Source organism: Oncorhynchus mykiss, chromosome 26 (genome assembly GCF_013265735.2).
Source record: "Oncorhynchus mykiss isolate Arlee chromosome 26, USDA_OmykA_1.1, whole genome shotgun sequence".
Lineage (NCBI taxonomy): Eukaryota > Metazoa > Chordata > Actinopteri > Salmoniformes > Salmonidae > Oncorhynchus > Oncorhynchus mykiss.
The window spans coordinates 19,670,049-19,695,956 of record NC_048590.1 but is presented as its reverse complement, the minus strand read 5'-3'; the positions used below and the strand labels follow the sequence as shown (position 1 = coordinate 19,695,956).

Genomic DNA, 25,908 nt, shown 5'->3' with positions numbered 1-25,908 from the left:
ACACCAGGCAGGTCCGAGATACTGTTGTGAAGAAGTTTAAAGCCGGATTTGGATACAAAAAGATTTCCCAAGGAGCACTGTGCAAGCGATAATATTGAAATGGAAGGAGTATCAGACCACTGCAAATCTACCAAGACCTGGCCGTCCCTCTAAACTTTCAGCTCATACAAGGAGAAGACTGATCAGAGATGCAGCCAAGAGGCAGTCGTATATTACACAAATCTGGCCTTTATGGAAGAGTGGCAAGAAGAAAGCCATTTCTTAAAGATATCCATAAAAAGTGTTGTTTAAAGTTTGCCACAAGCCACCTGGGAGACACACCAAACATGTGGAAGAAGGTGCTCTGGTCAGATGAAACCAAAATTGAACTTTTTGGCAACAATGCAAAACGTTATGTTTGGCGTAAAAGCAACACAGCCCATCACCCTGAACACACCATCCCCACTGTCAAACATGGTGGTGGCAGCATCATGGTTTGGGCCTGCTTTTCTTCAGCTGGGACAGGGAAGATGGTTAAAATTGATGGGAAGATGGATGGAGCCAAATACAGGACCATTCTGGAAGAAAACCTGATGGAGTCTGCAAAAGACCTGAGACTGGGACGGAGATTTGTCTTCCAACAAGACAATGATCCAAAACATAAAGCAAAATCTACAATGGAATGGTTCAAAAATAGAACATATCCAGGTGTTAGAATGGCCAAGTCAAAGTCCAGACCTGAATCCAATCGAGAATCTGTGGAAAGAACTGAAAACTGCTGTTCACAAATGCTCTCTATCCAACCTCACTGAGCTCGAGCTGTTTTGCAAGGAGGAATGGGAAAAAATGTCAGTCTCTCGATGTGCAAAACTGATAGAGACATACCCCAAGCGACTTACAGCTGTTATCACAGCAAAAGGTGGCGCTACAAAGTATTAACTTAAGGGGGATGAATAATTTTGCACGCCCAATTTTTCAGTTTTGTATTTGTTAAAAGTTTGAAATATCCAATAAATGTCGTTCCACTACATGATTGTGTCCCACTTGTTGTTGATTCTTCACAAAAAAATACAGTTTTATATCTTTATGTTTGAAGCCTGAAATGTGGCAAAAGGTCGCAAAGTTCAAGGGGGCCGAATACTTTCGCAAGGCACTGTATGTATTTGTTTGTTTGTGTGTTTCATCCAGTCAAAATGTAACAAATAGTTTACTTAGAGTGGATAGGATGCTTCATGATATGGAAATGATTAGAACCCTGTGGCCCATCTAGAAATCCAATCTGATTGTGGACCTACTTCAACTTTAAGATTACAACTCATCTACTGGGACTGAATTTTTACTTCAACGCCAAAGCCAACAAACTTCTGAACAATGAGTAAAGCTGAGACATTCTAACAAGATAGGATGTTGGGAAACCCTGTGCTCTCTCTGTCTGGGAAATCCTATTAGATCAGAGCTGTTTGAAAATGTCATCCCGAAAGAGCACAGACAGTTACGTTTAGGGGCCTTTGAAGACAGACACCAACAATTCCTGATACTGCGAAAGAGCAACGATGGAACTGGGAGTTTAAAAGACCGAATGAGAAAACACGGAAAGAGAACTCACTAAAGTCGACAAAAGAAGACTGGCCAACTTTCTTGACATTTTCTGGTATACTTCCGGGCTGGGTTTTGGTGAAATTCCCATCCTGAAAAAAAAGGAACGTTCAAATTAAAACGTAGATAGTTGGCTACTGTACATTTAAAAACTGAATGATGGACAGAGTGAAAGGACAAATGACATGGTACTTTGACCATCCATTAGTAAGAGGCTGCTTTAATTGTGTGAGCAGGCAGAGTGGGTGATGGGACTTGAGTCGACACAGGGGTGACAGTGGAACAGTAGCAAAGCAAATAACATAGCTGTGCTTTGAGATTCAAGCTGGAATAGTCTCTCTATACAAAAGGTTTCTCTTTACTGTATATGAATATGGCAGGAGTATCAGCGTGTGTGTGTCCTCTCTAGACTCTGGGCTCTTGGGGGACTGGTGTCCAGTGACCCACGTAGTGGCATTCATTAACACAGAGCTCTCAGCGGACCCTGACACAAGGGAGAGCAGGAACACTCCTGTTACCATGTCGAAGACCCTCTGGCCTTTACACTCCAGCCAGAGGGAACACGCTGCACCCAAAAAAGCATGCAGCGAGCTACATATATAGACACACACTAGCAGGCTGGGATACACACGGCACAGTCGTAGGTTCTGCCGGCTTCTTGCAAACCAAACATATGGCCCCTTAGAATGTGAGGTCCCGAAAAGATAACGTCAAATACTTTTTCTCAAACAGGAGTTGCTTTAGTTTTGATACCATAACGTGAACGCAGCAGGACTTCCCTCCCTGCTCCGTGACTCTACACGATGTGGCATAATGAATCGTGTATTTGGTACAAAAACAGAAAAGGGGGAGATATTGGGGGGGGGGGGGGGCTGTAAAACTCTTCCGCTCTCCTTATCTCCTTCTCCCTTTTGGAGCAGCAGATGAGAACCCGGCCCGGTAGGAAAGAGGAGTCCTACCGAGCAACCCATTACTGATTTATGGCATCTGGGAATATTTTCAGAGAGAAGAGGGTAAAAACAAAAAAACATCAATTTTTTTTTCACGATTCTTCCTTTCTGCTTGTGCTTATTTATTACCTGGCATTCAGACAAAAAGTAGGCAGCTTTTCAGACTGAGCGAGCATGTGAGTGTCTCCCGCCTGCCCATCCATCACGCATCTCTCTCTCTCAGTACCTACCTACCTACCGAGCAGCCACGGCATGGCAGGACGCACCGCTCCACAGTGTGGCTCTGCTGATTTGGGTCTGTGTTATGTTACACGGTGATCATCTGATTGAGTCTGGGGTTGACTCATGGAGCACCGATGATGGTGTGTTTGGAGAACAGACACCTGGATGGTTAAATCGGTTCGTAACACACGGAGATGCTCCGAATGAGTGCGTTTTGATTGAGTGTGTCCATGTGCGTATGTGTGTGTGTGTGTGTGTGACTAACTCGTGGATTGCGGGCGTGCTTTAAAAACAAGAAGATTGAGTTGTGGGGGTACCCCGAGTGGCGCAGTGGTCTAAGGCACTGCATCGCAGTGCTAGAGGCGTCACTACAGACCTGGGTTTGTTGCCGGGCTGTGTCGCAACCGGCCGTGATCGGGAGTCCCATAGGGACACAAATGGCCTGGCATCGTCCAGGTTAGGGGAGGGTTTGGCCGGAGGGGCTTTACTTGGCTCATCACGCTCTAGCGACTCCTTGTGGCGGGCCGGGCATCTGCAGGCTGACCTCAGTTGTCAGTTGAACGGTGTTTCCTCCGACACATTGGTGCGGTAGGCTTCTGGGTTTGGCAGGTCATGTTTCGGAGGAAGGGTGACTCGACCTTCACTTCCCGAGCCCGTTGGGGAGTTGCAGCGATGAGACAAGATCGTAATTGGGGAGAAAAAGGGAGTAAAATACCAACAACCCCCCCCCCCCCCCCCCCCAAAAAAAAAAAAAAACGTATGATGCAGTCGGTGTTAACCATCTCTAGAGTATAGTAGGGGAGATCTAAGTCTTTGTGATTGACTGGTGGTGGCCTACTGATTGAGCATTTGAGGCACGGAAGCCGTTCCTGATTAAATCTGTCGTGTCGCCTTTCTGATTGAGTGAGGAGCGCTGATTGAAGTGTGAAGATCCGCAGACTACGGCAGCAGGTTCACGTTTACACACCGTGCATTTGGCGTCTCTCATGCAACGACGTGCTTTTCGAATCCACTTTACTGCGACTACTGAGAAAACCTATCAAACAGCTAATGCATTCCCTGCATGATTGTTTAGCAGGAACGGCTCCTTCAGCTGGTGAATTGACAGATCATATCAGGTATTAAAGTAAAGGGGTTGCCCATGGCTTGGTATTAGCCAATGAAAAGCATCCCCTCTGCCTTTCCATTCTCCACAAACAAAAGGCTGTTCTTGCGTAATCAGAGAGAAGAGCAGAAGGATGCCCGGGGAGTCTTCGGAAAGAAAGTCATTAAAATGAAGTGTTGAAATGGGTGAAAGCACTGGCCTGTTACCTGCAGCTGTTAAACGAAAGACAGCCCAGTAAAGGCAGCAGCCAGGAATCACTGGGGTCTTACACAGAGGAAACCAGGAAATGAGTCTCTGGTGTGTGTCTGTCACAGGGTGTGTGTGTGTGTGTGTGTGCGCGCGTGTGTTGCGTCTGTGAATTAAATCATGGACACACTTCAATAACTCTGTTGCCACCAATCACTGGTGCATTCCACCATCAACCCCAAAACCAAACCCCTCGTCCTCCCAAAATACGTTCTAGAAACAAAAAGAACACCAACAGGAACGGGTAAACCGGCTGGATGAAGGATTTGGTGAACACACCTCTGCTTTTAATCACCCAACCCAATTATCCCCTGCTGGACTGTCTGTCTTTGGCTGATGCACTGTGCAGTGTCCCTACAGGCTGAGGTAAAGCAGCACGGCCCGGGGAACAAAGGGGAGATTACCTCCATAAAAATAGATTATTAAAGCACTGTCAGAAAGGTTCCCTCCAGCTCAAAGACAGACCAGTTGCAGCACTGGAGAGGTCAAACTCAGCAGGAGGTGAACAGGGTCCATCTACAATACTGCACCAAAGAAACTCTTCCTCCCCTATTCCACCGTTTTCATCCATTTTGCCCTCCTTCCTATCCCTCCCTCAGTCACATTTTCCATATCCCTGCAACCTCAACCCTTCCCTCCTCCTCTCTTCTTCTTCTTCTTCTTCTTCTTCACAAAAGGCGGGTGCCCTGCCTGTGCTTCGTGAGCCTCTGCATCCTGAATTTTAAATACCCTAAAAAACCTGAACTGACTGTACCAATGCACTTGCAGAATGCAAACTACCACATCAGTGGAAGCGCTGAATAAAATCTACCAAAAATAATGTCTCTCTGAAATGACTGCTGTGAGAGAAACAACTACATTTACATGTTTGTCATTTAGCAGACGCTCATATCCAAGCAATATCCAAGCAATTTACAGCAGCAATTTGGATTATGTGCCTTGCTCAAGGGCACGTCGGCAGATTTTTCACCTCGTCTGCTTCGGGATTCGAACCAGCGACCTTTTGGTTACTGGCCCAATGCTCTTAACCACTAGGCTTCCTGCTGCCCCAACTAAACTCTACCCATGTTTTCACTGACTGTAGATTGTCATTGTACACCGAGTCAACATAAAAGAGAAATGTGATTGTGTCGTACCTTATTAATCCACGTCTCGAAGCCCAGACCATTGCCAACTTGGGTTGTGAGGAACAAATCTGAAAATATGAGAGAAAGTATGTTATTATTCACTGGGAGCCATTCCTATGGTAGAACCAAAGAAAACCAGAGACAAATGGAACCGTCTGAGGCCTACAGTGACTTTCGCAGAGGTGTAAAATAGAGAACAGAAGCCAACAGTATAGAAACAGAAGCTATAGCAACCCTTGACTATGCAGTAAAAAAAAAAGTTAGGTTGATTTTGCTTGTGGAGCCGGAACGGCTGATGGAAGCAGGAGCCTATCTCCTGTTTCTGTAGAGTGAGTCAGCTTGATGTGCAAGTACACCCCCTGGACAGGATGCTAGTCTATCGCAGGGCCATACCTCAAATATATCGCATTAATGCTGAGTGCCAAGCAGAGATGGATCGGGTGCCATTTTTACAGTATGTGGTATGACTCAGCTGGGGATCTAACTCCCAAACTTCCAATCTCAGGGTGGACACAAACTAACCACAAGGCCACTGAATTAGTAGGTTTGTTCATCATATTCATCACATCTCCTGCATTGTACTGTCCAATCACACGTCAGTTCACAGTGTGACACTGGTAGGCCCTATGTCCAGAGAGAGAGAAAAGATGGCGAATAGTAAAAACAGATGAACACTTTTCTTTTCAGTATCAGTCAAAAAGTTTGGACACACCTACTCATTCAAGGGTTTTTCTGTATTTTTTTACATTGTAGAATACTAGTGAAGATATCAAAACTATGAAATAACACATACTGAAGTGTGAAGCAAATATAAATATAGATTTGATTACAGCTTTGTACATTTGGTATGCCCTCAACCAGATTCATGAAGTAGTCACCTGGAATGCATTTCAATTAACAGGTGTGCCTCGTTAATAGTACATTTGTAGAATTTCTTTCCTTCTTAATGCGTTTGAGCCAATCGGTTGTGTTGTTACACGGTAGGGGTGGTATACAGAAGATAGCCCTATTTGGTAAAAGACCAAGAACAAGTCCATATTATGGCAAGAACAGCTCAAATATGCGTAGAGAAACGACAGTCAATCATTACTTTAAGACATGAAGGTCAGTCAATGAGTAACATTAAGAACTTTGAACGTTTCTTCAAGTGCAGTCGCAAAAATCATCTAGCTCTACGATGAAACTAGTTCTCATAAGACCCAGGGTTACCTCTGCTGCAGAGAATACGTTTATTAGAGTTACCAGCCTCAAATTGCAGCCCAAATAAATGCTTCATAGAGTTCAAGTAACAGATACATCTCAACATTAGCTGTTCAGAGGAGACTGTGTGAATTAGGCCTTCATGGTCGAATTGCTGCAAAGAAACCACTACTAAAGGAAACCAATAAGAAGAGACTTGCTTGGGACAAGAAACACAAGCAATGGACATTAGACCGGTGGAAATCTGTCCTTTGGTTTGATGAGTCCAAGTTTGAGATTTTAGGTTTGACCCAACACACCTCCAGGCTGTGTAAGGGCTATTTGATTAAGGAGAGTGATGGAGTGCTGCATCAGATGACCTGGCCTCCACAATCACCTGACCTCAACCCAATTGAGATGGTTTGGGATGAGTTGGACCCCAGAGTGAAGGAAAAGCTGTCAACAAGTGCTCAGCATATGTGGGAAAACCTTCAAGAATGTTGGAAAAGCATTCCAGGTGAAGCTGGTTGAGAAAATGCCAAGAGTGTGCAAAGCTGTCAAGGCAAAGGATGGCTACTTTGAAGAATCTAATATATCTAAAATATATTTAGATAAGTTTAACACTTTTTGTTTACTACATGATTCCATATGTGTTATTTCATAGTTTTTATGTCTTCACTATAATTCTACAATGTAGAAAATAGTAAAAATAAAGAAAAACCCTTGAATGAGTTGGTGTGTCCAAACTTTTGACAGGTAGTTTACATATTTCAGTGCTTTTTCTTTTCACTTCCGCTCCGCAGAAATTATTCAGTTTTTTTTTCTCTCAATTTAATTCTAAATGACTTTACACTTTTAGAAGCAACCTCCAGTCTGCAGAAAAGCTAATTGTACATGAACAAATGGTCGTGATGAGCACGTGGGCTCCCTGTTTAGCTTAGGGCTGGGGGAACTCAGCAACAACACTAAGAAGGAAGGAAAAAGGATGGAATAACTTAGCCGGGATCCCTATCTCTCCAGTTATTAATGAATCTATTGTGAGACATCGCATGCAAGACAGAATACTAAATTAAACCTCTTAACGTGTCTTCTAACATTACCAGGGTGGCAGGAAAAAAAATGCGTCTTCTCCCTATAGAAATATGCTTGTCATAATAAGTGAAAAGCACTTATGTTCGGGGCACTGTAAAAGACAGCATGATAATTCGGATGGTGTCTTCCAATTCCATAGAGATATTAAACAGGTTTTTGGAGTAGAGTGCTGCCCTTTTCTCTTAAGTCAACATTCCTATTCCACTCGTGCAGTGTCTGCTTCATACCGCCCATGGAAATCCAACATCGAACCGTGATAAGCCTAAGTGTGGCAAAATGGAAGGCACACAAAGAAAACTCCACACACCACATGGGCCTTTAAAAATCGGCCATCATGCAGGCAGATGCCCTTTTCACGGAAGGGAGCGATAATCTCATCCACAGAGAGGCTGCTTTGATCAATAGTCCCACTGTGGGTAGCAGATTCAGAGGGGAGTGGGGTGGAGAGGTTATCCATACAGATAGATAGAGACCTTTGGAGACAGGCACTACTATACATTTCACAGTGTGTTGCTGAGGGAACCGCAGAGTTTAGCTGCATTCTCCCTTTCCATGAGTCTCTCTCTCTCTCGCACTCCCTCTGTGATCTTCAGACGTGTGGCCCGTGTGGAGTGTGTAGCCTCCTGCAGTCTGCTGATGAGGAGTAAACAGGTTCATTAAATCAGGCTGTAAGGAAGCTCTCCCCAGCTAGCGGTGGGTATCTGCCTGTCTGATTAGAGGGGGCATGGACGAGGCAGGGGAGCTCTCCACATCACTGAGAAATCCTGTAAACACTTACAGCCTCCCACGGGACACTCCTCCTCTCCTCGTCATCCTCCTCCTCTCCCTGGTTCACAGTAACGACATACTTCAGTGGCTCTATAAAGACCTCTGCCCAGTAAAATTAAAACGGCTGTATAAACTTCTTCCGTCACTTGGTTTTACACAGTTCTACGTGTATAACACATTTTTATTTATTTATTTATTTTTACAAATGGCACCGCTACTTGAGCAAGAGAGATATCAGGAAAACCCAATAGTAGTCAATATAACACAATATAAATGGGATGTGCTCCCACCCATCCAGTACATCTACTAGAAACAGTGGCAGAGGGAAGGCCCGCGGCATGATCAAAAACCCCCCACACACACACCCCCCAGCCACGAGCTGTCGGGAAGATGGTGTCGGAACATGAGGTCTGATAGAAACTGTCTCTGAGCCTGTTGGTATCAACAAGCCATCAGACTGCTGAACACTTGAACTGGTCTGCCCACCTGCTCTGATTCTCCCCATCTTAGCACACCCATACATCACAACTGCTGCTATCAGACTCTTACAATTATTGCTAAATATTGCAAAATTGAAAATACTTGCCCTCCAATCCCCCCCCTTCCCCACTTGTTAATATTGGACTATAAATTGTGACTTCCTGTATTATACTAATATCATGACATGATTTGATCAATTACATTACGCATGGAAAAGTACTGATGAACATAAAAATGTCATGGTGAAATGATCCAATGTATTTATAATCGAAGTGACTGTGTTATGACAGTTGTGAAAGCTTGGGTTAATTCAAAGTCTGTGAAGACGGCAGTAATTACTCTCCTCCTCTACACAGTGATAATGAGAGTGAACTATGTGGCTTGTCTTCACCTTTCTCATGCCATGTATGAATAATAGTCCTATTACCTATTCATTAGACTTCTCCATAGACAGACAGGTTGCCCCCCTCAACGTATCAATGTTCCGGCTTACACAAGCTTTCACAAGTGGCTAGTTTGCATCAACTACATTCACTAAAATCACTGCTTTATAACGGCAAACTTTGGTATCGGATCGCAACGTTCCAGCACGACTCGTGATTTGTTGGGAGAGTTGTCTGTCTGAGGCTCCGCCCCTGAATGACATTTTTTTTCCTTTTCAAAGTTACCAAGAGAGTCCGTCATTCATCCCAGACCCTAGTCACTGCTGTTGCCTAGGGCCAGAGTTCCCGACAATAATTAATTTGGGAAAGCCATTCATCATGACTTTAAATACAAAACAAATTACAAAAGGTGCAGAAACTTGCAGGTTGATATACACAGTACAGGCAATTGGATAGACTTCGAAACAGACTTGTGCATATTCAACCCGTGACTCCAATGAATGCATAATTCAGGTATGCGTAAAGGCTCTGGGCTCTAAGTGATATGTCATGTCACAGTCTAGTTGCAGGATTGCAACCACAAAGCTAATTAAAGAAAGTCTTAATTATTAAAAAGGTGCCCTATGCAGAAATCGCTCCGCCATTTCCTAGTTGCTAAAATTGGAATAAGTTACATATTGCAGCTTTAAAATAGAGAATATATTGTTTTATTACACCAAGACTTCCAAGCTGTGGCATTGGAGTAAAAAAATCAGGTGCATCTGCGGATGAAAACCTACGAAGCAGCAAATCCCAACAGTGATTTCTAACATCTTAATTGCAAAGTGTTCATCCTTAATCAGTTGATTGTTTCTCCCACCTCCTCTCTTGGATTAGGGGTGATTATGTTTGTTTCAGTTAATATTCTCCTCGTAAGAATAGAATAATCTAAGAAAACACACAAGACCATAAATATGTTCACAGATGAGGTAGGCTAATTGTTACTTGCAGGATAAGCATTGTCGATTTGAGCCCGCCATTACAGATCCAGAGAGTGGGTATCAGTTTACCGCTCCTTTTCATGGAGCCTGATGTAGCCCATTCAATCAGCTCAAATCAAGTGTCCTTTCAGTCTTACTGCCTCCTTAATTGCACAGTGAAAGCCTCAGTCCTCTTCTCTGTGGTTGGTTGTTTGTTTTTCAAGGCCTGCTTGGCATGCTACCTCTCCATTATGGCATGCATATTTCAAAGAACTCCAGGATTAATATATTAACGAGCACATTTTAGATTACACCTTTAGGGGAAACCTGCCATAAAAAGTAAATCCAAAGAGAGCTATTAAAGAAAATATTATTCTATTCATGCCCTGACAGACTTCACACATACAGGTCTACATAGACATGGCTATGCAGCAGCTAAACATGACATGGTATGGGAATTACTTGATTGAATAGTGTCCATGGAATTGACAATTAATCATGAAATGACTATGCAAGCGACTTTGGAGAAAGGCGCAAAGCATGATCCCAAACATAGTTACATAACACACATTTTCAAAAAAAACACATTTATCCATCTGGCTTGCTGTGTTACACACATATTATCTATCTAATACGGATTACAATGACAAACATAAAAAAGCAAAGGGAGGGGACCTCTTGTTTGAGAAGTGGAAACATTATCCCGCAGTTTTGTTAGCAATATTCAGTTAAGCCTAATGAGAGTGTTTAATCGAGAGCACTGTGTGGAGTTCCATCCCCACATCCATAATCTCAGTGCTGGGAATACCAGGCAATACGATGGGTTTGAATGCTCTTCCTTGTGCTCTGCTTTGGAGCAGGACACATTTTGGGAGACAGGGAGTCCCACAGAAAGGGAATAGGGGGCTCAAGGGAAAAGGAGGCAACTCTGGAGAATTCAGTCTTCTTCTCCAACACTCTATACTGACCTTCCCTGTTGCCCATCTTTCTGAGTGGAGGAAGGAGACGACAAAGCGACGAGTTAATTTCTCTGATACATTTCAGCAACTACGGCAGGCAAACAGCATGAGAAGAAGAGTCGGCTGTAGACGGTCTTGAGAAGGTGAGTAAGGAGATTCTAAAGCAAAGCAAATCAATGTTGTTGGCTTCTATATGTTGGGTATACAGATGACTGCGGAAAATAATCTCCAGATCCAATCTAGAAGGAATATAGCTTCTATCTAAATCGATCCTCAATTTGACCTATTTTCAAAGAAAATACTAGCCTTGTGTGTGTAATTGGAGAGGAATGCTTTGAGTTATTCATAACCTCTCAATCAGATTTGATTGGGGGGATTGAAAGCAATTTAAAGCATCGGGGCAGCAGGTAGCCGAGTGGTTAGAGCGTTGGGCCAGTAACCGAATGGTTGCTGGATCGAATCTCCGAGCTGATAAGCTAAACATCTGTCGTTCTGCCCCTGAACAAGGCAGTTCACCCACTGTTCCCCGGTAAGCCGTCATTATAAATAATAATTTGCTTTCAACTGACTTGCCTAGTTAAATAAAGGTTAAAGGTTAAAAAAATGTATCCGCTGACAGTTTGACTTAGAATGTATTATAGCTCTCAATTCCATTATATTATAGGGAGCAGGGATGAAGCGCCACAATATCCCTGCATCACATTACCTTGTAAACAAACAGAGCCACCGTTCTGATCTCTACCCAGGTGGAAGCGGGGCTTTGACACAGTGTATAATAGAGCGGGGTATTCTCTCACTCCCCAACCACCTGCATCGATTTCCCTTTCTCTCACACTTCTTTTCTGCCTGACATCATTTCATTATTGCTGGGTAAATCCTAGACGGGAACCTTCAGCTAAGGATTGAGGATAACAGGTAAGGATAGTTCAATGGCTTGAGCTGGAAGACGGAAGCAAACCCGTAAATAGACTCACTGAGCCGAGGTGGCTGTTATTGGGTTATGGTGTCAGTCGCAGGCCGTCTGCCACTGCAGTTTGCAGCCTTTGGCATGATAGAGCTGCAAGAGTAAGGTAGTGTGAGAATATTTCTTGCTAAATACTAATCAATGGAATTCCAGATTAACCTCATAGTAAATTACCCCAGAGTTCAGGGTATTGCAGTGTCTGATTGCAGAGAAAATTCTCCTCAAACTAATTCTCTGAATCTATTAATGTTACATCCAGAGTTGGGAAAAAAGTTGTTCAAAGTTAAAGACTAGTAGTGCTGAGCGATTAATCGAAATGTGGGTTATTTTTTCTCTCAGTTTTAACAAAACATTGACTTAGGTCAGTTCAATTATTTGAATTCCATTTTAAAATGTATATTTCTATTATGTGAGCTCGATGTGCAGTTTCTGTAGAGATAAATCAGATCAAGACTGAACTGTGGCACGTAGTAGGGAGTTGAGTTGCCAACAGGCCCATATTCGACATAGTTTAGCGCAGAAAACGTGGTACAATGACCATAAATCAATTGCGTGACCGCTTAAAACTTGTCCGGTCTGTGTGGAGCAGACATGGAGACAAAGAAGAGAGACATGCGATCGAGAGGGATAGAAAGCAGTTGCTTCGCGAGGCTGAAAATACATTATCTAAGTCAGGGGTGTCAAACTCATTCCATGGAGAGCCGAATGTCTGCGGTGTTTTGTTTTTTTAAGACCTAGACAACCAGATGAAGGGAGTTCCTTACTAATTATTGACCTTAAATTCATCAATCAAGTACAAGGTTTGAGCGAAAACCCGCAGACACAAAGCCCTCCTTGGAATGAGTTATGTTAACATATGACATATGTTCTAAATGATTGATAGTTGCAATTCAGCAGTCATAAAGTATGGCCTTACTTACTTTGAAGAACTACAACATTTTTGAATTTGTCAGACAGCATAGGGAGCAGCTCTATAGAGATGAGATGACTTGGAATTAAATAAAGTCATCAAATAAAATATTTTATTCAAGTAAAGTGAATTAATGATAGTTAATAAGTGATAAGTAGTAATGGGCAGTCACTAACATCACGGGACTTTTATTAACGGTTTCATTTAGTGTTGTCATAGCATTCAACCCACAATGCATAGTGCATTTGGTGTCAAAAAATACAAAATCTAAACCGAAATTGAAAGCTGTGATTATTTTTTCAATAACCGATCGGAAACCAAACATACCTCAAAAAACACGAATCGCCCAGCACTAAAGGCTAGAAATCACTCCTACTAGGTTATCATAGAGTCAACAGGGAGGAGCAGCAGAGTCATGCCATCAGGCCAAATTATGAGTTTGGGACTAACTAAATGAAACATTAAATCTCCTCCTTCCATTCTCCTACTGACAATGATGATTAAAGCTCGATATACTTCTCTGGGTCAGACACTAAGGACTGTTAATTGGAGAGAGATTCTGTTTGGAGAAAATGAAGGGAAAACAAACAGCAGCAGCTGATGACAAATGGGGGTGAGCACATTTGAAGATAATTATAGTGCATCCACAGCTCAACCTCAAGTTTCTCACAATGCTCACACTGTATGTGGGATGCTCAGCCATCCCTACTGTCTCTAGCATGTGCTACAGCTGGCTGGCGTTGACATCCACTCTCACACAAGCCAGGCGGTTCAGCAAGGTGCGGTGCAGTGCAGTTAATGAGCAGTCTTGGTGGCTTTTCTCTCCCACCATTGTTCATTTATTCAAATAGAGGTGCGTTGTACTTGGAGTCAGAGGAAGGCAGTCTCCTGAGAGGTTTCCTCCATGCCAGACAGAACATCTTCACACAGAGAACAAGGCTAGGCCTAACGAGGAGGAATCAAACTGCTGACAGTCTTCCAACAAAAAGATGTCAAATTAACCAGGGCTTTGTTGTGACATATTTTCTTTGGTTTTCCAACGGGGAAAAAAATACAGTTAATGGGTTGTCTTGACAAAGATAGTTAGTTACATGAATGGTGCATAAGGTATGAGAACAAAGTGCATCATAGTCAGTAATAACCAATCTACAAGATTATCACAGCATCCCATTTCAGAATGATGCAAGTGTTAAAGTTGCATCAACAGGCCAACTGCATTTAGAGCTAGTTAAACCCTGCCTGCTTTAAACCCGTGGTTAATGCCTAAAGCCCAAAGCCTCCTGCCAGCAATGCTGTAAACCAAACAAGACATTCCTCTGCCCCCTCTGCATTAGTGTCCCATGAATCCAGACACCTCCCAAGCCCCACCTGTCTGCAGTTATCACTGCTGCGCCCGCTCCCATTAGCTGAGATGGGGAGCCTAAAAGCAACCCTCTCCTCTCTCCATAGGCTTTAATGCCCCTGAGCAGCATATTTGTTAGACTGTTACTCAGCAAACAAGCTGTGACTCCAATTCCCTGCTCAGTGACAGACGGAGGGGAACAGAGAGGGCGGGGTGAGAGGCGAGCGCTTCACCCCTCAGGCTGGAGAGGAGATGGGATCATGCAGGGCCAAGTGAGTTTGATCTCATTTATCTGCCCAGGGGTTGGAGGCCGGATGTCAATTTGTGTACGAGTGAGGACTCAGAAGGGAAATATGGGTTGAATTAGGCAGCCCATAACGAGGGAAAAATTAAGCCATAATTGTGCTTGTGTGCGGGTGCTAAATATTCAGAGCACTGAGATATGCCATTCCGTTCTCATCGGTTTGTCAATTGCGTTTTCATGCATTGTGTTCTTATACAATGATGGGTAGGCCGTCACTGTAAATAAGAATGTGTTCTTCGCTGACTTGCCTAGTTAAATCAAAATAAATGAAAATGTACCTCCCTACTCCAGTCCACGTTTCTGCTGTTGCACGGGAGAAAGAAGCCTTTGACATTATAAAGGAAATGTCATGTCAGTCATCAGTGAAATGGATACCTCAACCACCAGACATAGGGAGCCTTCCAGAGATAAGCAGGGATGGTAGCTTCAAGCTACTGAATCCCTGCACCGACAAAATCCTTGCGGAACAGTACTGGCGTAGATAGAATTCAGGAGAAAAACAGGCTAAACACAAGGTAAAAACAACTAGGCCAATATCCCAGAGTCAATCCCTGTGTGACATGAGGATCCAGGGTACATCTCTATGAGACTAGAAAGAGACCTTCACCTCACAGTGGAGTGCTCAAATCTGTTATTTTCTCAGGTGCCGGTAAACATTTTTTATTTAAAAAAATTATAATAATTGAATTTCAGACCTGCTGTACATCAGGTAGGCAATGGTTGAAACGTTAGCCATGCCGAATCGATGATAGCCAAATAGCCATTCTGATGAAAATATGCAGCCAGGAAAATCTAAATAAATGAAAAATTGACATTTACTTGAATCATTCAAAAGAATCATTTCTGTGCTGCTGAAAATGCCAGACATTTATGCTCCAATGACTACTGCTTGAGCAAGGACAGACAGGACATGGACACTCAGTGGTTAGAGGTTTACTCGCCACACTACACGGCTACAGTATATATTCTCTCTCAAGGACAGTAAACCCAACACTCAGCCCATTGTCCTATTAAAGAAGATGGGAAGGGAGAGATACAGACTGTCTGGCCAGCTTGAATGAAATGTGGCTCTGTCTTCTGCAGGGAGGAGGTGATCAGACCGTGAAACTACCAATTTAAAACTTGCCAAAGCCCAAAGGAGGATTTAGGCATGACATTAAAAGATGCAATGACAGCATTGAGATACAAAAACCTCAACATATTGTTGGTATTTGTACGATATTGTACGTAGCTTTCAAGGAATGAAAAAAAAACAACAACTAGACAGGCCGGAGAAAAATGCACGAGAGCTGGACTGAGCCGACACTCTTCATGCAATAATCTCTAAAATAAAATACCATATTGTATCAATGTTTTCCCCCTTCACCTCGTTTGTGTAACTGAAATGAAACGAGTTAGGGACAAACCCAAAAGACCGACATGAAGCAAAAAAAAGAGCATGGAGAAGAGCGTGAAATTCAGGGCAGGAAAAAAGTGAAATCCCATAAATAAATCCTCCATAAGCCAATTCCTGTCCATATACACAGTGTGCCTTCAACCCAAAGCACCTCATTCACAAACATGACACAACGGCACCAGAAAATGGAAAGATGCTATTCTGAGGAGAAATAATCTCATAAAACCATTAAAGGGAACAACGTAGGTGCATTATGGGGGATTACACCAACTCCTCATACACTGGATTCCATTTCTCTGCCACTTGATTCTGGGGAGCAAAAACAGGAGTTTAACTGCTCACTGAAGTCCTGTAACAAGCTTAGGAAGCCCACCCTTGCAGTGGAGTATAGCCTACGTACATAGTTAGGCCTATGTGAGCAATGTTATTGTGCCCATGTCGGAGAGTGTGTGTGTGTGTGTACTTGCAAACCTATTTGATTCCTGTAGTGAACATGGCTTTGCTCCAGACGCCCCTCAAGGTTCTTAAAAATCAGAACTACTGTGTGGGTTTGACAAAGATTTTACTTACAGAGAGAGCAGTTACATCTTTCCATGTTGAGTGAGTGCATACGGTAGATCTTTCAATAAAAACTATTTATTCAAACAATTAAGCTTCAGGCAGATACTGCTGTGTGTTTGGTCTATATGGATGAACCCTGTTTGGTATTATGGTAATATACACCACTATAAGCCTGGAGGGGGAGAGTACTACACGTAAGAGGATTGCATTGGAAACAGCTGCACAACCAGAGGCCACAGATACACTGTATACAGTACATCAGTGAGAAATTAGATGCTTTATTTATTCATGCATTCATTTATCTACACAAACTGATGTAAACAAATGTATTGTACGTCTGATACTCTGACAGCTTTCCGGGAAGAGACTCAGCGTAAACATTGCACCTCAAAGCCTGGTCCCTCACGAGCACACTGTGCTCGTTTCGACTCTGTACTTATTCAAATGAGTACCGAACACTGCAAGTGTAGAACACTAGAATGTACGGTTCATTGTTAAGACGATCACAGAGAAAGTTGCCGTGTCTGACCTATGGCAGGTATCTTTTTGGGGTACTGAGCTGGGACAATTTAACCAGCACATAATCATTCATATTTAAGCTGCTCAGGGATTAGAAAGCCATACTCCTTTGGACACGCCAGCCCACCTGGAGAGAGTATCTTAAAGGTTAGACTTCTTTGCTACATCACAGACAGGCTATGTTACAGTTTGGATTATGATTTCTTTCTGTGCTGGGTAAAGGATTGGCACTGTGGGTGTTGACCACCTTCGTCAAATGCAAGCAGGAATGTTACAACTGACAGGTTCAGCCAGTCAGTCCGTTTGAATGACTGCTCGCTGCCTGTTTCTCATATTCATCTTGAGACTGTCGACAAGAGCATCTGTCCTAGTTTTTGTTGTTGTTTGTTGCCTAGGTCTACAGAGAAGCAGAGACCTGAGCCCCGGGGCACACGTCACGCTGGCAGGAGCCTGGCAAGAGTGCCGCGCCCAAACCAGGAGGCTGCCCTGTCGCCGTGGAAACGCTGTAGAGAAAATGGCTGCAGATTAAAAACAGCACAGAAATGTACAATTATATGGTCTTCTGCAGTGGGTGTCTGGTGCAGCCGCGTTTTAGCTGTGAAGAGCTTAGTGTGGGAGTGAGGATGCTGCTTTTCAGGAGGAAATGAATTAGAGAATTAGGTGAATCAGAGCGGTGTCTTTCAACTGCACCTCACCTGCCTGCCTCTCTAAGCATGGGGAGAGAGGGACTGGGATATGACTGTGTCGCCTGCACTAGAGGTCAAGAGAGTGTGCAAAGTTGTTCCCATGTTTTCCAATACCCCATAGCAGTGGCTCCCAAACTTTGTATAGTCCTGTACCCCTTCAAACATTCAACCTCCAGCTGTGTACCCCCTCTAGCACCAGGGTCAAAGCCCACTGAATTTTTTTTGCCATCATTGTAAGCCTGCCACACACACACACACACACTACCGTTAATTTATTCAACATAAAAATGAGTGTGAGTTTGTCACAACCAGGCATGTGGGAATTGACAAAGAGCTCTTATAGGACCAGGGCACAAATAATAATAAATAATTTTGCTCATTATTTAACCATCATACATATAAGACCATATTTGTTCATCGAAAATTCTGAATAAATCACCACAGGTTAATGAGAAGGGTGTGCTTGAAAGGATGCACATAACTCTGCAATGTTGGGTTGGAGAGAGTCTCAGTCTTAAATAATTTCCCACACAGTCTGTGCCTGTATTTAGTTTTCATGGTAGTGAGGGCAGAGAATCCACTCTCTCATAGGTATGTGGTTGCAAAAGGCATCAGTGTCTTAACAGCTCAATTTTCCAGGGCGCAGGCCTATCCAGAAATCTGGCAGTGGCTTCTGATTAAATTCAATATTCACAGAATTGCAATTTTGATGAGGCTCTCTTGTTCAGATATCGGTAAGTGGACTGGAGGCAGGGCATGAAAGGGATAACGAATCCAGTTGTTTGTGTCATCTGTTTCGGGAAAGTGCCTGCGTAATTGCGCACCCAACTCACTCAGGTGCTTCGCTATATCACATTTGACATTGTTTGTAAGCTTGAGTTCATTTGCACACACAAAATCATACAATGATGGAAAGACCTGTGTGCAGTCCTCTTTGTGGGCTATACTTGGCCTTGTCTCAGGATGGTAAGTTGGTGCTTGAAGATATTCCTCTAGTGGTGTGGGGTCTGTGCTTTGGCAAAGTGGGTGGGGTTATATCCTTCCTGTTTGGCCCTGTCCGGGGGTGTCATCGGATGGGGCCACAGTGTCTCCTGACCACTCCTATCTCAGCCTCCAGTATTTATGCTGCAGTAGTTTGTGTCGGTGGGCTAGGGTCAGTTTGTTATATCTGGAGTACTTCTCCTGTCCTATCCGGTGTCCTGTGTGAATTTGCTCTCTCTAATTCTCTCTTTCTTTCTCTCTCTCGGAGGACCTGAGCCCTAGGACCATGCCTCAGGACTACCTGACATGATGACTCCTTGCTGTCCAGTCCACCTGGCCATGCTGCTGCTCCAGTTTCAACTGTTCTGCCTGTGATTATTATTATTTGACCATGCTGGTCATTTATGAAAATGTTAACATCTTGGCCATGTTCTGTTATAATCTCCACCTGGCACAGCCAGAAGAGGACTGGCCACCCCACATAGCCTGGTTCCTCTCTAGGTTTCTTCTTAGGTTTTGGCCTTTCTAGGGAGTTTTTCCTAGCCACCGTGCTTCTACACCTGCATTGCTTGCTGTTTGGGGTTTTTAGGCTGGGTTTCTGTACAGCACTTTGAGATATCAGCTGATGTACGAAGGGCTATATAAATACATTTGATTTGATTTGACCTCATGGTTTGGACCACCACTTGCTATCTTTGTGGCCTGGTCAGCAGCATCACAGAGAGGTATTGTATTATCATGCGCCCTATTCGGGGATGATCAGAGGAGAGTCAACCCCGTGTTGCGACTCCAATTTTAGTTGTGTTTAAAGCTGTAAACATACACGGCCGAGGTGCATCCAGTGACCCTCTACCCACGACTCCTTTTAAGAGATCTGAAATTGCTTCCTGTTCAATGTCAAGGCCTCATTTAAGCTGTAAATTGGACTGCCGAGCAGCCGCTGTCCCCCTCTACAGTATATCACATGACCAGTCTGTATCATGTCTCACCTCTCTCTTCCACTTCTGGTGTTTTCTGTTCACTCCTCCTCATCCCCTATCTGATCTATGTTCTGGTCGTTTATTAAGATGAGCAGCTTGTGATTACTACAGATGGTTAAGTATCCCTGTAAAAATGCTCCTAAATGGCTAATTCTGACACACTTGAGTGGTTCTACTGCTACAAAGATCACCGAGTCAGCACTGACACAATAAGACGAGCAAAAGATGCTTAACGTGACAACGAGCTCTAATAAGCTTCTAGCATCACATAACAACCTTGAGGGATTTTTACATGTAATTGTATTTTGCTCTGTTATATCTTACTACAGTGTGGAGGTTCCCTGGAGTCGGTATCAGTTTCAGATCTCGATAATGGTTTTGCTATGCCGGGGAATCGGAATGCGAGAACTCATTAGAAAAAGGTGGTAATTGCCAAATAATTATAAATGTCATTATGCACAAAGACACCGAACCGATACTATCATATGGCTTGTCGCTAGGCAACGTGGCTTTGCAACACTCCCCGCAGTATCCAATTAGGAATCATTTTTTCGGTTCGAGAGAAGTTGATTGTTGGTGTAATGTAAGGGAAATAGATTTGCCTCATCAAGGTTACTGGAGTGGGACTTCATAAAGGGATTGACTCATTGCAGAACTGGATGATTTTAAAAGGCATATTTAGATGTTTGGCCTGTTTTGAATCACTGTGTCACATTTTGCATGTTAGAAGCATCGTTGTTTTTTTTTTTTTTTTTTTTTTATGTATACAGAATCATTTCTGGTTTTGTCGTGGAATATTCTAATCAAGTGAGAGAGACTTTGTCATTTCTTCTAACAATCATAAGTCGCCTCAGGTTCATCTTGTGGTTAGTGGTAGCCGAGTGGTTAGAGCATTGGGCCAGTAACCGAAAGGTTGCTGGATCGAATCCCTGGGCTGACATGGTAAAATTCTGTCGTTCTTCCCTTGAACAAGGCAGTTAACCCACTGTTTCCCGGTAGGCTGTCATTGTAAATAATAATTTGTTCTTAATTGACTTGCCTTGTTAAATAAAGGTTCAATTAATTACATTTAAAAAAACACACAAAACAACAACCTGGCTTAGTTTCCCAGATGCCAGGATGATTAGGAACAATGAGGGGTTTGCTCTACTCCTCGTGTCTATGGAATGCAGTCTTTAACTCAATTGTCAGCTCAAGCTGTCTCTAGTGATTATATGCCCAGATTAACTGCAGGGAGCTAGAGTGGAGACCCTCCCTTTAAAAAAAACAACACAGCATTAGTAGAATGTCTTACTATTTGTTAAGTATTAATTGTTACCTATTAATATCAAACAAATACATACTTCTATTTCCATAATATTGATTAGGTTACCATATGTTTGCGAAGTGTTTGGCATTGGCCTACCTGTTTTTAAAGATCTATTGTAGGCCTACGTGAAGCATTTATAACATATGCTGTAAATTAACATGATATAATAACCACATAGATTTTATACAGATATTGCAATCATGAAAGGATGAAATTAGTCGATATCTCATGATGGTATTGTACTGACTCTTCCTTAATATGGGATTTGACTTCCTGGGAGAAAAAAAATTGAAAAGTAGTCTAAGTGACAGGTTTGTCGGATGGAATTTTGTGGAAAAAGAGAAATCCAGTAAAACAAGAAGAAGCCGATTAATTTATTCAGTGGTGAGGAAAATGTGAATTCCTCTCTCTCTTAGTCAACTTAAATTGTTGAACTATATTATATTTTAATCCAATTGTTTGGAGCGTAAGAAACTCTTAGGAGAAAGTTTGTACCACACAATAGAAAAAAAAGGGATAATTGCCTTGACAGATCATCTACCCAGCTGTCTCATGAAACTTGTGGAGTAGGCCATCAGGCCGGGACGATACCAGTACCGCGATACTCATTAGTGTCGTGGCAAGGAAAGAAAACACAAACCGGATTGAACTTCTTTAGGAAAACAGCCCTAATGTTGGAAACAAACATTATGTTGTCATCCAGAGTAATTTTTTTTCTTCCAAGCTATAGCACACAATGTTTGGAGTGCTTCGAGTTTGGTCTGCTTCATGTTTTCATTTTTGCGATGGAAAATAATATTGTGATACCGGCCCTAGTATGCCAACATTCTCTCCAAGGGTTGAATACCACAAGGTAACCCACATACTTATCCCAATACTGACGGGAAATCTTTACCAAGTTACTACATCATATCAATTCAAAAAGATATGAAGAGAAGAGGATGGGCTGCCAAGAACAGACTCAAATTCCCTGCCTTTGTATACAGTATGTGAAATGCTGATTTTGACCATTTATAGAAGCATCTAGAAGAGTGCCCAATTACGCAGAATGAACTCACTACTCTTGACTCTAATGCTAAAGAGACTGATCACACAGCCATTAGATTGCTATGCACCACTGTCCATATGTTTCATTGTAGAAAGTGAGTCTATAGACTCCAATCTTGCTGAAGAAATTGAAAATATATTGCACACCAGCACTACACACACCATGTAAAACAATCTAATCAGGTATGGTTCCAAATTAGCTTCCATCCAGCCTGTCTGTAATACCAGATTACTGAGTCTGGCAATGCAAGGTTCCAATAACCCATTTAGGATATTTGTCTACTCACCGGCGGTGAAATCCTTATTTATGTCGATGAAAGCATTGGAATGAGGAATACGTATCTTGACAGGTGAACTAAGAGCTGGCTGCCACACTGCGTTCCTGTGAGGAAAGAACACAACACAACATGATTCATGTGCTCAGCAGACATTCTGAAAAAACACAGAACAACAAAGGTACTATTTTTAACACTACATACATCTACAATATTTCAATTGCAATTGAGTTTTGTCAAGACATGGAGAATAATGTAAAATAAAACAATGTCTATGGGGACTGCAAAGCATTGAGTCACTTTTCGAATCTCCACCTTACCTTCCAGTAAGATAGCAGACTTCAGTGGAGAAATCAGCAGAAACCCCAAAGATGTCTGGAATCATGTCCCCATTGAAGCTGCGTAAGATAATTTCATTTATAAAACCGTCAAAACTCCCAACTCATGAGCAAGATCATAGGACTAAGTTTAGGAAAACAATATTGCTTACATGGAAACTCATCATAGAAAACAACTCCTACAGGTGATTTGTAAAAAAAAAAAAAAAAAAAAATTCCCATGCATAACCTACTCCATTATCAGAGGTTGGTCCACAAATGTCTTATTAAGGTCAACTTGTTCATCTGCAAAACCAGATAAGAGATGTTAATCAGTTAGCTATTTAATAACAGTGAACAGAAGTAATTTTTCTGACTTTATTAGAGTACATTATTTCTTTGTATTCCATAAGCCTGAATCTAGGCCTAATAAAGCAACAATTTACCCAGGGTTTGGTTGTTTCCCCAGAATACAACAACCATTGTGTCTGAGGTGGCCTTGGTCTTGAGCTGAACTGTAAGCAGCACATCCATCTGAGAATCTCCATCGTAGTCTCCGGGAACAACACTGGTTATGATACAATTGCTGAGAGAGGAAAGATGTTTACAGAGTGCCAGCTGTTGACATAAGCCAGTAAATAATAGCATAAGGCTTTTCTCAGTGACAGCTAAAATCATCTTGTGTCAATCTACCCTAACCCACAGAGTTTGACTGGACGATGTGGAATTATTGATGCTTCAAGGTGAGAAGTGATGTGTGCACTAGTACAATTGAGAGAATAAGATCAGAAACTTACACAGGCAAATCCTTTTTAGTGATATGTACTTTTGGCTTGAAGTATGGGGCTTTCAGATCAGCCAAGAATATCACCAACTCAGATTCTGAAAGTTCAATGAAATATGCAATAAAAAACAATGCACACAATACTCAATTTCAAAGTCACCACAGCAGTCACAAACCATATCAACAATGCAGTGACTAATTCACTGAAATACATTCATTGGTGAGAGATCTAGACCCATTTTATGATTTTGTTTCAATCTAGTTACTAGGCTACTGTGTCTTGTAATGTAGGTAATGCATTGAACACCAAACAGCTTTTCAAAGCAGAGAAAATAGATTTCTACGTCATCACTGTTTTCATTGCTAAGCTAGATTAGCTAGCATCTTTGGAACACATGCACAGCAAATGTCAATAATTCAAATATCCTCATCTAGTATCTAGCTAAAGTTTCTATATTATTCACTAGCGAAATGTATCCTATTGAAAAGCCAGCTAGCTAACGTTAGCTACTCACGTTCTCTGATGATGAAAATATCTGTCTGTTTATCCGAGTTGAAATCACCAAAAGCAGCCACAGTGCCATGATTTTCAGACCCAAACAAGTCAGTTGTTACATCTTGAAGAGCAGATGCTGAATACTTCCCTGCAAAATACACAGTAAATGTAAAAATATTGATAAACAATATCCACATCCTCATAGTTCAATTCAAACACAAACTGGAATACTGCAGTGCGTGTTCGGTTTACGGCAGATGGTGAATTGACAGCAAGCAACGCCTTAAGCCTAAATGAGTGGGGTTTGACACTTGTGAAGAAAAGAAAAATCTAGCCTTATTTAGTCGTATGTATAAAGTTAAAGAACATAATTGGTACAAGAGGTAGAAAGACTCTTGACACGTTCAAAGGGGTGGTGTGACGTCACACCTTCAGCGCTTCCTAGTTTACTGCAGTGTCGCAACGTACTGTCACTTGGTAAACACAGAGAACTAACCAACATGTCAAGCTTGGGAGATGTCGGCAGGAAACTCCTGGAAATCAAAGCCAGACAAAAGCGTTCAGGTTTGACAGTGTGTTATTGTAACATGCATTTTTGTTGTATTTCTGCAAACCTCTGAATGTCTTGAGTGAAAAACAAACGAAACAGATTAACGTTATATGTTACTTGCCTGCTATAGCGGGCTTGCATGAGCATGAAAGGTCAAGCTTATACGTTTGCTGCTACTGAAGCTATTTTAGGAACTTCACATCAGGTGTTGCTTCTACCCTTGTCGTTTGTGTTAGGCTACATAAAACAGCAATGTTATCATACTGAACGAGAATGAATGTACATGTAGGCCAAAGGAGGCTGGTGGGAGGAGCAATAGGACGGGCTCATTGTCATGGCTGGAATGGAATAAATGAAACCGAGTCAAACGTGGTTAACGCAATTTGAATACCATTCCAGCGAGCCTCATACTGTGGGGAGAACAAGTATTTGATAACCTGCAAAATCGGCAGTATTTCCTACTTAAAGCATGTAGAGGTCTGTCATTTTTTATCATAGGTACACTTCAACTGTGAGACACGGAATCTAAAACAAAAATCTAGAAAATCACATTGTATGATTAAGTAATTAATTTGCATTTTATTGCATGACAAGTATTTGATACATCAGAAAAGCAGAACTTAATATTTGGTACAGAAACCTGTGTTTGCAATTACAGAGATCATACGTTTCCTGTAGTTCTTGACCAGGTTTGCACACACTGCAGCAGGGATTTTGGCCCACTCCTCCATACAGACCTTCTCCAGATCCTTCAGGTTTCGGGGCTGTCGCTGGGCAATACGGACTTTCAGCTCCCTCCAAAGATTTTCTATTGGGTTCAGGTCTGGAGACTGGCTAGGCCACTCCAGGACCTTGAGTTGCTTCTTACGGAGCCACTCCTTAGTTGCCCTGGCTGTGTGTTTCGGGTCGTTGTCATGCTGGAAGACCCAGCCACGACCCATCTTCAATGCTCTTACTGAGGGAAGGTTGTTGGCCAAGATCTCACGATACATGGCCCCATCCATCCTCCCCTCAATACGGTGCAGCCGTCCTGTCCCCTTTGCAGAAAAGCATCCCCAAAGAATGATGTTTCCACCTCCATGCTTCACGGTTGGGATGGTGTTCTTGGGGGTACTCATCCTTCTTCTTCCTCCAAACACGGCGAGTGGAGTTTAGACCAAAAAGCTCTATTTTTGTCTCATCAGACCACATGACCTTCTCCCATTCCTCCTCTGGATCATCCAGATGGTCATTGGCAAACTTCAGATGGCCCTGGACATGCGCTGGCTTGAGCAGGGGGACCTTGCGTGCGCTGCAGGATTTTAATCCATGACGGCGTAGTGTGTTACTAATGGTTTTCTTTGAGACTGTGGTCCCAGCTCTCTTCAGGTCATTGACCAGGTCCTGCCGTGTAGTTCTGGGCTGATCCCTCACCTTCCTCATGATCATTGATGCCCCACGAG

General features: G+C 42.6%; 2 protein-coding genes across 6 annotated transcripts in view; one reads left to right on the top strand and one right to left on the bottom strand.

Annotated features, from left to right (window-relative positions):
* The window catches only part of itfg1 (integrin alpha FG-GAP repeat containing 1), a 119,731-nt gene extending 95,422 nt beyond the window's left edge, over positions 1 to 24,309 (bottom strand). Inside the window, exons 1-8 of one of the 3 annotated variants that reach the window (XR_002470956.2) lie at positions 23,936 to 24,309; positions 23,434 to 23,518; positions 23,083 to 23,222; positions 22,891 to 22,942; positions 22,640 to 22,717; positions 22,332 to 22,426; positions 5,235 to 5,293; positions 1,586 to 1,667 (exon numbers count right to left, since the gene is read on the bottom strand). Coding sequence is in view for 1 of the 3 variants with exons in the window: in XM_036963415.1 (XP_036819310.1) it covers positions 1,586 to 1,667; positions 5,235 to 5,293; positions 22,332 to 22,426; positions 22,640 to 22,717; positions 22,891 to 22,942; positions 23,083 to 23,222; positions 23,434 to 23,518; positions 23,936 to 24,119 (775 nt within the window). In the remaining 2 variants the exon portion in view is untranslated. The remainder of the gene's footprint in view (positions 1 to 1,585; positions 1,668 to 5,234; positions 5,294 to 22,331; positions 22,427 to 22,639; positions 22,718 to 22,890; positions 22,943 to 23,082; positions 23,223 to 23,433; positions 23,519 to 23,935) is intronic. The other 2 variants (XR_005039670.1, XM_036963415.1) reach the window with 2 other exon arrangements.
* A 51-nt stretch (positions 24,310 to 24,360) lies between these two features.
* Positions 24,361 to 25,908, top strand: part of phkb (phosphorylase kinase, beta) — a 59,909-nt gene continuing 58,361 nt past the window's right edge. For 2 of the 3 annotated variants that reach the window (XM_036963410.1, XM_036963411.1), the window contains exon 1: positions 24,361 to 24,480. In XM_036963410.1, the coding sequence (XP_036819305.1) occupies positions 24,417 to 24,480 (64 nt within the window). In that variant the 5' untranslated portion in view covers positions 24,361 to 24,416. The remainder of the gene's footprint in view (positions 24,481 to 25,908) is intronic. The other variant, XM_036963412.1, reaches the window with a different exon arrangement.